The sequence below is a fragment of the Cherax quadricarinatus genome, chromosome 27 (genome assembly GCF_038502225.1).
Source record: "Cherax quadricarinatus isolate ZL_2023a chromosome 27, ASM3850222v1, whole genome shotgun sequence".
NCBI classification, from domain to species: Eukaryota; Metazoa; Arthropoda; class Malacostraca; order Decapoda; family Parastacidae; genus Cherax; species Cherax quadricarinatus.
In genome coordinates this window covers 15486278-15498777 of record NC_091318.1, presented here as the reverse complement: position 1 = coordinate 15498777, position 12500 = coordinate 15486278, and the positions used below count along the sequence as shown (strand labels likewise).

The 12500-nt window shown below is 39.6% G+C and overlaps 1 protein-coding gene across 2 annotated transcripts in view; it reads left to right on the top strand.

The window, feature by feature from the left end:
• The window catches only part of ZC3H3 (Zinc finger CCCH domain-containing protein 3), a 76243-nt gene that overhangs the window by 24277 nt on the left and 39466 nt on the right, over nt 1–12500 (top strand). For both annotated transcript variants that reach the window (XM_053780049.2, XM_053780048.2), the window contains exons 2-3: nt 822–2985; nt 5586–5704. In XM_053780049.2, coding sequence (XP_053636024.1) covers nt 833–2985; nt 5586–5704 — 2272 coding nt within the window. In that variant the 5' untranslated portion in view covers nt 822–832. The remainder of the gene's footprint in view (nt 1–821; nt 2986–5585; nt 5705–12500) is intronic.

The following is a 12500-nucleotide window of genomic DNA, read 5'->3' as shown; positions in this document are numbered from 1 at the left end:
ATAATAAAAAAATAGTAATTAACATTATTGGCTGGCTTACAGTCTACTTAATACTAAGGAGTGTATCATAGTTGTACAGTGGGATAGTAATTATTTCATAGTTGTACAGTAGAATATTAATTATAAATGAATCAAAATTTGTATAATACAAAGATATATTTATGTTCGAAAATGCTTTTTGTGAAAACAATGATTCAATTATATTCCTGTCAACAATGGATAAAAGGTTCAATGTGACTGTTTCAGTTATGATGTGGAAGTACATAGGTAAGTGTGTACTGAGTATTTAGCATTTAGTCTAGGGTGATTAAGTGGCTTTTAAGAAGAGTCTTAAATTGATTTTCAGACTGGGTTACTTTAATATCTTCTGGTAATGAATTCCATATTTTGGGGCCCTTTGACCAAGGTTGGGCTTCATTAGGTAGTATATACTGTATACAGTAATGAGCAAATACATGGCTTTGTAAGACAAACGATCACAGTGATGTCAGGCTTGAAGATCAAGAATAAGTGATGTAAGTCATGTGCTGGTGAGAGTAGGAGGTAGGGGTAAGGGGATATGTCGATTATGTTTATTATATAATTCATGAACTTTGTTGGAAATAGATCCAGCCAACATGTGCAATTCACTGTTTGATCAATGGTATTGCTGCCAGTCTTTATTTCCACTAGTCTTCTTTTGCCATTATTTACATATTACCAAAGTACTAGTGTATATGATATTATAAATTTAAAAAATCACATTCCTCTTTTTTTGCAGCTTTATTTACATTGTATGTTCTTAGTTTTTTCTGACCTTTTCGTGCATTTTTTTTTTTCAGGACTAAGTAAGATGGCACATGAAAAGGAGCTGAAAATCATCCATATCAATCCAGATTTCCTTTCATCTAGAAAACAAACCAAGCCAAAGGTTCATGTCAACCCAGCTTTTTTGCACAAGTCTGAACAACCCCAGACTAAGGGAGAGCTTTTGAAAAATGTAACTCCCCAACTGGTACCTACTGGAGATGAACAGAAATTGTATCCCACCAAAGAGAATGTGAAACAGGAGCTTTCAAAGCCTGATTTTTCTAAATGCACAAAGCCCCTTTTTCCTCAAAGCAATTCACTGTCCTTGACACAACACTCCTATGGATTAAGCTCTAAGAGATCTCATAGCCATTCACCATTGATAAAGGGAAATGCACATGCACATTTGGCAAATAAATATCCAAGTCAGTTACTTTTAAGTAATACAAATTCAGAATCTATCTCGGGAAACACTATTTGCCAGACATACAATAAAGTCAGTGGTATCTCTGGCAGTGGAATCAAACCAAAGTGTTTTTTAACAACAGATGCAAAGAAGAAAATGACACAAACTTCTGTTTACTCCTGGAGAGCAGTTGGTGCCAAAGTTCCATCACAAAATGTAAGCTTGATATATCAGTCAGTAAATAAGGTACATCATACTCCAATCTCTACTCATAACTCTTCATCTTGTAAATTTCATAGAGGCTCCATTCAACCATTAACATCTGGTATGTCCTTTGTAGACAAAGGTAAGCAGAGTGTATCTTTCAATAAAATAAATAAATATTCACCACATCAGAATGGGTATAATTATGAAGCTTATATGCAGCAAGCTTCCATTAAATCTGATGGGGTAACAAACTTTGGTAATTTAAATATTAAAAAGTCATCAATTTCAGAAAAAGAAGTGACAGGTGATTGTAAAGGTTCAGAAGTCCCCATCAGTATAAACAAGTCCCATGTATTTGCAGAGGAAAATGAAAGTTTACATAAGTTTGTGAGTGCAGAAAGAGTTCTCTCGCATTGTTCTAGAAATTCAAACATACTTATAAACCCAAAACTTTTAAAATATTTATCCAGTAATAGTGACCAAGACAAAAAGTCACCAGCTGTACCAAAGCCAAAGTTGAAACCACTGGCATCATGTGTAATGTCAAACACTGGCCAAATTACATCATGCCCACTCAGTGCCATAAATAAAAATTCTATAGCTGCTGCTGATGCTTCTAAGAAAAGTGGAAAATATAAAGTAATCTCCAAAACAAAACTTGTACGACAGAGCTCTGGTAAACTTTCCAGCCAAGCTGCATCATCTGCTGTTCACCCAAGAAATACTACATCAAAGGTAACTTCTGAGACACTCAAAAGAAATAGTAAATATAAAATTATCTCTAAAACAAAGCTTGTTCGACGACTCTCGAGTAGCTCGTTTAGAGATGAAACAAGACAAGCTGCTGCAAAGGCAACATCATCTGAGAACAGTACTGTAAGTTTGCCTGTGTGCTCACCCAAGAGTACAGTTATTTCTGCCCCTTTCAAGTCTATGACAAGAACTCGCAGAAATTCGGTAGGTACGAGGGCACACCCCAAGAGACGTTACTCAACCACGTCACGTACAAAATTATATAGACGCCTTTCTAGTTCAAGCAGTTCAAATGGAGATGGAATATCAGGGAAACCAAAGTATTCTATAAAGACAAAGACTAAACTTGTGAGGAGATATTCTGGAAGTGGTACCAATGATTCATCATTTACTAATAAGGAAGAAGGAAAGACAAACATTAAATCAAATTTAGAAAGAAAGAAAAAATTCTCAATTATATCTAAGACTAAGCTGGTGAGAAGATCAGATTCAGGAATGAATAAAACAAAAATTGTAAAAGATTCAGTTACACCTGTTTACGGTTATCCACACACAGGAACACTTGTAAGACGCCACAAACTGGTGCGTAACGTGGCAGTGTTATCAGGAAAGGCAGCTAAGGATTCAAATGCAAAAAGTATAAAGACTGTATACAAGATTGTGAACAGTAATGCAAAGATTTCATCCAAGCAGAAGGCTGCTAGAGGTATTATCTCCAAGTATAAGATAAATCACTTAAAATCAGATTCTGCCGATGTTTTAAGGAAGAGAGATTTTAGAAGCTTTAGCCCTGCTATGAAGTCAGTGTTTTCACATGCATCAAGCAAAGAGTAAGTAATGCATATTTTAAAGTACAGTTAGTCAATAAATTTTCTATGAATTTAGTGTGTTATAAAAGAAATATTAAAATTTTGCAATACAATTGGGTTTGTATAGTTTTCAGAGATATACAGTACAGTAAATCCTTACTTAACATGATAATTATTTTTCTGAAAATCAGCATGTGACATAAAATCACATTATTTGAAATGAAATATATATATTACTTCAGAGGAAATCTATTCACAGTTAATTCATTCAGTTACTATTTGTGCTGACATCATAGTTGAGATGGCCATGTGAAATGCATCATCCTAACCCCTCAGGAGTGCAGGAACTGTACTTCTCACCTCCAGTATTCTATTCTGGCTATCTGGTTTCCCTTAATTCCTTCATAAATGTTATCCTTCTCACATTCTAACAGCTTGTCAGTCACAAAACTTTACTCCATTTACTCCAGTTCTAATGTACTTTCAGAAGCCTGTTGGATGTTCAAGCCATTAGCATTCAAAGCCTCCTTTACCTCTTCCTTTCAGCCCTTCCTGGGATGAACCCCTACTTTCTTCTTCCCTCTACCCCAGATTTATATACCCTCCTAGTCCTATTTTGGTCCATTTACTTCAGATTACTAAACCATTTCAGCCCCTCCTCAGCCCCTTGAATTATACTTTCAGTAATTCTTTACCTTCCACTCTCCATGCATTGAATTCTCTGGATAATATTCACACCACACGTTGCCCTCAGGCTAGTTAAAAATTACAACAACATAACTTACATTCTGGTAGTTAATACTTCTTAGTGGAAAGAGGGTTGATATGGGCCTTCTGGGCTGAGATAAATGGCTGCTGTTCTTGTTGATGTGAATGCAGAATTGTTAGTATCAGTGGTTGTATTGAAGTAATCAAGTATTATGTTATGTGTGTCTTCTGTTTTTCCCGGCCATTCTTTGTAGAGCAACTAAAAAATTTTATGTAAATGATTGTGCTTTTTAACATGTTACTTGCAAACCAACCAGCACTAAACCTACATTGTAATGGAAGCTCTTTTCTTCTCTTACACAGTTCTATAAATATAAAGTTTTGTTCCATATTATCTGAGCTCTAAGCTGGGCCCTTTCTTTCTTTGCTTTATCCTTTGTTCAAACATTCAGTAACTGTTCTGTCATATTTTGCTATAGTCACTTCTTTGACATTTTTTTGGTGATAGTCTATAATACTAAATACATAAGCTCTTATTTTTATCATCATTTCTAATTGTTTAAATGGTTAGTTCATTCACACAAATATTGTAATTCAAGTGGCTGAGGAAGGGTTGCGGTAATTTGGGCATGTACAGAGGATGGAGAGGGGTAAGATGACAAAAGATGGTGTACACATCTGGGGTGGAAGGTAGGAGTACGGGTCAGCCCAGGAACAATTGAAGGGAGGGGTAAAAGATGCTTTGAGTTTAGGGGCTTGAGCATCCAGCAGCCTTGAAAGCATGTCAAATAGGAGTGAATGGAGATAAGTGGTATTTAATCAATGTGCTTTTGGAGTGCAAGCAAGGTAATTTTAATGAAGGGATTCAGGTAAGCAGATTAGTCAGACCAAAGTCATGCAGGTGGGAAGGGCAGTGCCTTAACATTTTAAGACACAGTACTCTTTTTACTTTATGATTTTTTTTTAACATTTTAAGTATTTTTTTTATATAAAATATCATGCATTAAATCTTATTATTATTTCTGTCTGGATAAATAATGAATATATTATTAATTTTTTAACTTTTACAGTGCATCAGTTATTGCATGACCTATTTTTTTTTTTTTTTTTTTTTTTTTTTTTTTTTTTTTTTTTTAACACACCTTCTACTCTCAGTAGGGAAAGGGTGACACTAAAAAGGAAGCACAGTTACCATTCATTTCATTCATTTATTCAATGGCTGTCTTTCCAGAAGTGTGCAAACATCACAATATAGTACACTGTTAGTTGTTTTAGGTTATGTATTTTACTTTAACCTTAATTAACCTAAATTTATATATAGCTAACCACACCAGAACCAACTTGCAGATGAAAGGGTAAGGTCTGGCAGTGAAGGAATACATCCTCGTCACTTAAATATTTAGTTATAAATTTTTTTTTAGCAAGTGATGACAGGTTGGAATAAGAGACACTAAAACTCCTGTACAGTAATTTGAATCCCTGTGCATGTATTAGGGCAAGTAAGAGGAATAGATGTCGTGTTTTTATGCATTTACCATAATTTGTCCTTGTGGGTTGGCAACCTCCTTCAATGCCAGTTTTTTGCACAGGGTCATGGTATGAGCCTTTTAGTTATTTTTTTTCCCTGTCTGATACTTTACCAATTCTGTTTTTAAAATTACTATAGTAGGTCTACTGTATTTCTTCTACTTTAATACAGATGCAGACAATTACCTCTTTAGGGGTCATTACAGTATTGGTAAAGTTTGTGCAGTGACTACTGTTAGGATTAATAAAATTATTTGTTACTTAATTTTTTATCTTTATTAAAGAAACTTCTGTTTAATGCATGACTTAGGAAATTCCATGGTAGTCTTCCTAATTTTTATTTTAAACTGCCTTTAAATATTCATGTAATATTTATATTATTGCAGTGCTGTCAAGCATTCTGATCGGATCATCAACATTGGAGGAATTTTGTATAAATCAACAAAAACTTCACTTACAAAACAGCTATCAAAGACACTACAGAAGAGCAGTGCAAAATCTTCAAGTAAGTTAATAAAATATTTAATTTTTTACGTATGCTTAGTACATACAGTCTGTTTATTTAAGAGTTTCAAGACTTAATTACAGTGGGTGATTTTTTTTAGCTGCATTGTAGTCATAATTGGTGCATTTATGGTGTGCTTTGAACAGACCCTGCATTGTACAGTATGTTTAATGTCCTGTCTCTAAAATCTACATTGCTTTCTCCCTCCGCACATATTTATGCTTGGCCAGTAGCTTCGTATCTTATGGAGATAAATGGTATAAAATACCTCATTTCTTATGGTGAACAGTTAAAGTATCATCCTTTTACTATATTTATTGGCATTCATTTGCAATTTCCTTATTGTTTTAAAGTTGCCTGTTGTCATAGAAAACATTTTATTTTTCTATATTTTGGGTTGATTTTTTGTTTGGTTTTAAGAGCTGTTATAATGTGCAAAAATTGCAAAGTATATAATATAGGCTGAGTGAAAAGAAAATAGTACTGGAAAGTGTCAAGAATGCACTCCACTTTTCTCTTACTTTATGTTTTAGTTAAGTACTGTAACACTGTAGCTTTTTCATGAAAATATATCAGTGTGTGTATGTTTTGGGTCATATAAAATATCCATACTTGTACCAAGTTGTTAGCAAGTATTGTACTGTAAACCCTGTGTATTCACAGCTTGGCTTTTCATGTCATTTTTGTGATCCTGCAGCAAATAGCATTGTGGATAATTCAGGTGTCAAAATGTAGACTCTCAACACACCAGCCATATCCCACCGAGGCGGGGTGGCCCAAAAGGAAAAACGAAAGTTTCTCCTTTTACATTTAGTTATATATACAGGAGAAGGGGTTACTAGCCCCTTGCTCCTGGCATTTTAGTTGCCTCTTACAACACGCATGGCTTACGGAGGAAGAATTCTGTTCCACTTCCCCGTGGAGGTAATAACAATTGAACAAGAACTAGTAAGAAAATAGAAGTAAACACAGAGGGGTGTGTATATATATGCTTGTACATGTATGTGTAGTGTGACCTAAGTGTAAGTAGAAGTAGCAAAGCGTACCTGAAACCTTGCATGTTCATGAGACAGAAAAATGGACACCAGCAATCCTACCATCATGTAAAACAATTACAGGCTTTCGTTTTACACTCACTTGGCAGGATGGTAGTACCTCCCTGGGCGGTTGCTGTCTACCAACCTACTACCTAGAAAAATGTAGACAAGAAGGAATATTTATTTTGTATAATGTGCAAGTGTTATTGCTGTGGAGGTGTACAGTATTTCATTTATTTAGTATGAAATACCATATGAAGTTTAGTGAAACCAAGGTACATGGGTGGACTGTAGTTGAAAGCTTTGAGATGCTATTAATAGTCTCCTTATTGTGTGTTGTATTTGTATGCTATAGTGTTGTACACAATATTATTATGAATAAATTTTTACCTGTTTATCTGTGGGATAGTTTTAAACAAGTGTATTGAAACCTCTACAATCCACACAGTAGACAGATATGAATATAGACATGAGATTCCCAACTTAACAGTTGGAACAACATTTTTTTTTTTATTGTCATACATTCTGGTTGGAGCTTATAAAATATAAAACATTTGACCTTGAAAGTCTGAGTGTCTCACCAGACTGAACATGCACGTACAGTATATAAATATATATATATATATGTCCAACATGCCGGCCATCTCCTACTGAAGCAGGGTAGCCCCAAAAAAGAAACACTTTCACCATTATTTACACATCATCACTATCTTTGCAGAGGTGCCCAGATATGACAGTTTAGATGTCACTCCAAACAGTCAATATCCCAAACCCAACCTTTAAAGTGCAGGCATTGTACTTCTCGTCTCCAGGACTCAAGTCCAGCTAACCGGTTTCCCCGAATCCCTTCACAAAATATTATCCTGCTCACACTCCAACAGTTCGTCAAGTCCCAGAAACCATTTGTCTCATTCACTCCTATCTAACACCCTCACACATGCCTGCTGTATGTCCAAGCCCCTTGCACACAGCCTCTTTCACCTCCCTTCTGCCTCCATCCTTTTTTAGGATGACCCCCACCCCCTTCCTCCTCCACTACAGATTTATACACCCTCTAAGTCATCCTATTTTGCTCCCTCCTCTCCAAATGACCAAACCACCTCAGCAAACCCTCCTCAGTTCTGAATAATACTTTTAGTAACTCTGCACCTTCTAATTTCCACACTATAAATTCTCTGCATATTATTTACACCCTTAGACACGACATCACTGCCTCCAGCCTCCTCCTTGCTGCAGCATTTACACCTGTGCTTCACACCCATATAAGAGTGTCGGTGCCACTATACTCTCATACATTCCCTTTTTTGCTTTCATGGATAACATTCTTTGTCTCCACAGATACCTCAATGCACCACCCACCCTTTTTCCTTCATCACTTCTATGGTTTACTTTGTCCTTCATAAACCCATCCACTGACAAGTCTACTCCCAATATCTGAACATATTCACTTTTTCCATACTCCCTCCCTCCAATGTGATATTCAGCTTTTCTTTACCTAACTTATTTCATACCCTCATCACCTTACTGAGCTTACTCTGATCTATGTATATTTTTTTGTTCTATGTGACTGCCGTCTTTCACCGATTTATGTGAAGATACTTGGCCAAAAAAGAGAAAGCATCCCATTGTCTTTCCCCTTATGATTGTGTCTAACTGGATGACCATCTACAGTGGACCCTCAGTTATTGGCCGTAATCCGTTCCAGGTCGGCCTAAAACCGAAAAAGCCGAAAACTGAAATAACATTTCCCATAAGAATTAACGTAAATCCCATTAATCCGTTTCAGACATCCAAAAATATTAGCAAAAAAATAAATTTTTTAAAGATTAGCTATAGTTTTACTTATAGAAAATACTGAGTACATTCATTACTTACCTTAAAATGTTTGTAGTCTTAATGTAGGGCAAGAGGTGAGTAGTATTTATTTGTAGGAAGTCAGTGTAGAAAGCGGTAGATGTAGGTACAGTACACGTATGTAGCCCCCCCCCCCCATGGGCTACACTACACAGCCATATTATTACCATGTTCAATGAGTTTAATCGTTTCTAACAACTACCTTTAGATGCCATCATAAACAAAGGGAGAAGTAATGAATAATTCATGCTTAGAGTTGTAAACAGATGCATATGATGGGCAGTTACTGGGCGAGACGCCAGATTCACAGTTTTCTCTAACGTCGAATCAGAGAAATCGTAATGTTTACTCTCCACCCAACTCTCCACTCGATAGCATATAACCAGTGCATGTTTATATGCTATGTTTATATGCTATATGCTATGTAACGTGTTTCTTATATAATTTTGAAGAAAATATCATATATGGATTAATGAAAATGTCTATACAGTGGACCCTTGGTTATTGGCTGTTCATCTTATCAGCCAACTCAGTTATCGGCTGGGTTTTCAGCTCCCAGTTATCAGCCGTTATTTCGCTTATCAGCCGTATGGTACGCATTAACCCGCTGTTGCTGCCAGCCGCTCGCGTGTCAGTCTGGCTTTGTATCATCCAAACATCGTTATAATTCATTGATTTTCGTGGGTATCGATTAAGTGCAACTGGGAAATAAGTAACCATGGCCCCAAAGAAAGTTCCTAGTAAAGTTCCTTTGGTAAAGAAAGTGAGAAACACGATGGAATTGAAGAAAAGTTGTTGAAAAGTATGAGAGTGGTGCACTGGTCCTAGAACTTGCCAGGATGTATGGGAAAAACAAATCAACAATCACTTCTATCCTGCCACAGAAAGAACAAATCAAGGAAGTTGATGTGGCGAAAGGAGTAAATGTGCTAACCAAACAAAGATAGCCGATAATGGAAGATATGAAGTTGTTGGTTTTGTGGATCACCGAAAAAAATTAGCGGGATATAGTGTTGCGGAGTCGAAGATTTGTGAGACGGCAAGGCAGTTGCATGCGGATCTTGTAAAGAAATACCTGGAACAAGTGCTGCTGGTGTATCACTCTGAAAATCCCAGGGTGTTCAAGAAAAACAATGTCATCAAGAATAGATTGTGTGTAATGTGGAAAACTAATAATAAGGCATGGGTCACAAGGCACATTTTCAAAGAGTGGGTGAATGATGTGTTTGGCCCCAGTGTGAAAAATACCTCCTGGAAAAGAAATTGCCACTTAAGTGCCTCCTGGTATTGGACAATACTCCTGCTCATCCTCCAGACTTGGAAGACCAATTGTTTAGGGACTTCCATTTTATAACTGAAGTTCTTGCCTCCCAACACCACTCCTCTCATGCAGCCCATGGACCAGCAGGTCATTTTTAACTTAAAACTCTACACAAAAGCCATGTTTCAAAGGTGCTTTGAAATGACCTTGGACACTCATTTGACCCTAAGAGAGTTCTGGAGGAATCACTTCAGTATCCTCCATTGCATAAGCCTTATAGGTAAGGCTTGGCAGGGAGTGACTTCCAGGTCTTTGAACTCTGCTTGGAGAAAATTGTGGTGAGATTGTGTCCAGGAGAGGGATTTTGAAGGGTTTGAGGCTGACCCTGAGGACCCTACGCCTGTTGTGCAATCTATTGTGGCACTGGGGAAGTCCATGGGGTTGGATGTGGGTGGCGAGGATGTGGAAGAGTTGGTGGAGGGCCACAGGGAAGAGCTAACAACTGAAGAGCTGCAAGACCTTCAACTGGAATAGCAACAGACTGCAGCTGAGGAAATTGTTTCAGAGGAGGAGGAAGAGAGAGGGGAGAAGGTGCCTTCTTCAGTGATTAAGGACATGTGTGCAAAGTGGAATGAGTTGCAAAGTTTTGTTGAAAAGTATCACCCTGACCAAGCTGAAACAAGCCATATCTGCAACATGTTCAGTGACCAAACCTTGTTCCACTTCAGGGAAATCTTAGAGATGCCAGAAAAGGAGCACTCTGGACAGTTATTTGTGACAGGCCCAGTGACTCTCAAGCAAAATGTGGCAAAATGTTTCCTCAATAAAGATGCCCAAGCGTTGCACATGTGTTTAATTTAACAACTGAAGGTAAGGCATCAGCTGCTCTAGACACCATTTGAGGATCCTCTTCAGTGAAAAAGTCAAGTCAGTCGGTCAAGTCAGTCGGTCAAATCAGTCGGTCAAGTCAGTCGGTCAAGTCAGTCGGTCAAGTCAGTCGGTCCAGTCAGTCGGTCCAGTCAGGCGGTCCGTCCAGTCGGTCGGTCGGTCCAGTCGGTCGGTCGGTCCAGTCGGTTGGTCGGTCCAGTCGGTCGGTCGGTCCAGTCGGTCGGTCGGTCCGGTCGGTCGGTCGGTCCAGTCGGTCGGTCGGTCCAGTCGGTCGGTCCAGTCAGTCGGTCGGTCGGTCCAGTCAGTCGGTCGGTCGGTCCAGTCAGTCGGTCGGTCGGTCCAGTCAGTCGGTCGGTCGGTCCAGTCAGTCGGTCGGTCGGTCCAGTCAGTCGGTCGGTCGGTCCAGTCAGTCGGTCGGTCGGTCCAGTCAGTCGGTCGGTCGGTCCAGTCAGTCGGTCGGTCGGTCCAGTCAGTCGGTCGGTCCAGTCAGTCGGTCGGTCGGTCCAGTCAGTCGGTCGGTCGGTCCAGTCAGTCGGTCGGTCGGTCCAGTCAGTCGGTCGGTCGGTCCAGTCAGTCGGTCGGTCGGTCCAGTCAGTCGGTCGGTCGGTCCAGTCAGTCGGTCGGTCGGTCCAGTCAGTCGGTCGGTCGGTCCAGTCAGTCGGTCGGTCGGTCCAGTCAGTCGGTCGGTCGGTCCAGTCGGTCGGTCGGTCCAGTCAGTCGGTCGGTCGGTCCAGTCAGTCGGTCGGTCGGTCCAGTCAGTCGGTCGGTCGGTCCAGTCAGTCGGTCGGTCCAGTCAGTCGGTCGGTCGGTCCAGTCGGTCGGTCGGTCCAGTCGGTCGGTCGGTCCAGTCAGTCGGTCGGTCCAGTCAGTCGGTCGGTCCAGTCAGTCGGTCGGTCCAGTCAGTCGGTCGGTCCAGTCAGTCGGTCGGTCCAGTCAGTCGGTCGGTCCAGTCAGTCGGTCGGTCCAGTCAGTCGGTCGGTCCAGTCAGTCGGTCGGTCCAGTCAGTCGGTCGGTCCAGTCAGTCGGTCGGTCCAGTCAGTCGGTCGGTCAAGTCAGTCGGTCGGTCAAGTCAGTCGGTCGGTCAAGTCAGTCGGTCGGTCAAGTCAGTCGGTCGGTCAAGTCAGTCGGTCGGTCAAGTCAGACGGTCCAGTCAGTCAGTCGGTCAAGTCAGTAAGTCAGTCGGTCAAGTCAGTCGGTCAAGTCAATAAGTCAGTCGGTCAAGTCAGTAAGTCATTCGGTCAAGTCATTTAGTAAGTCAGCAACACTGGTAGGCCTACTGGGTGTCATGGTTGCTTGGCAGATACAAGATATAGTATGCTTCCCATACTTTCCATTATAATTATACATACTAACCAGCCTATGTGAGTGTTTTTACCCCATCCACGTTATCGAACTCACATTACAATGATAATTAAAAGATCAATACACAATTCACAAACACAGCTAGCTTATAGGAGAGAAGTGGAACTGAACACACATTCACGAAGCTAGTATGGTGGTGGTGGGAGTGTTGGGGGATGGCGGGAGGCCTACCCCGCTGACCCACAACAAGGCGGCCGCTTGAGGTAGGGAATTGCCGCCATTACTCGTCACATAATGACATTTTATTAATTCTACAGTATATATCAGGTTCCTATGTTATTTATATTGTTTATTATGTCATATTAGATAAATTATTAGATAAATAAACAGTAGAGTTGATATTAGCATCATATTGAAGTATTTTTGTCCAGCAGGAATTTCGCTGGAACGGATT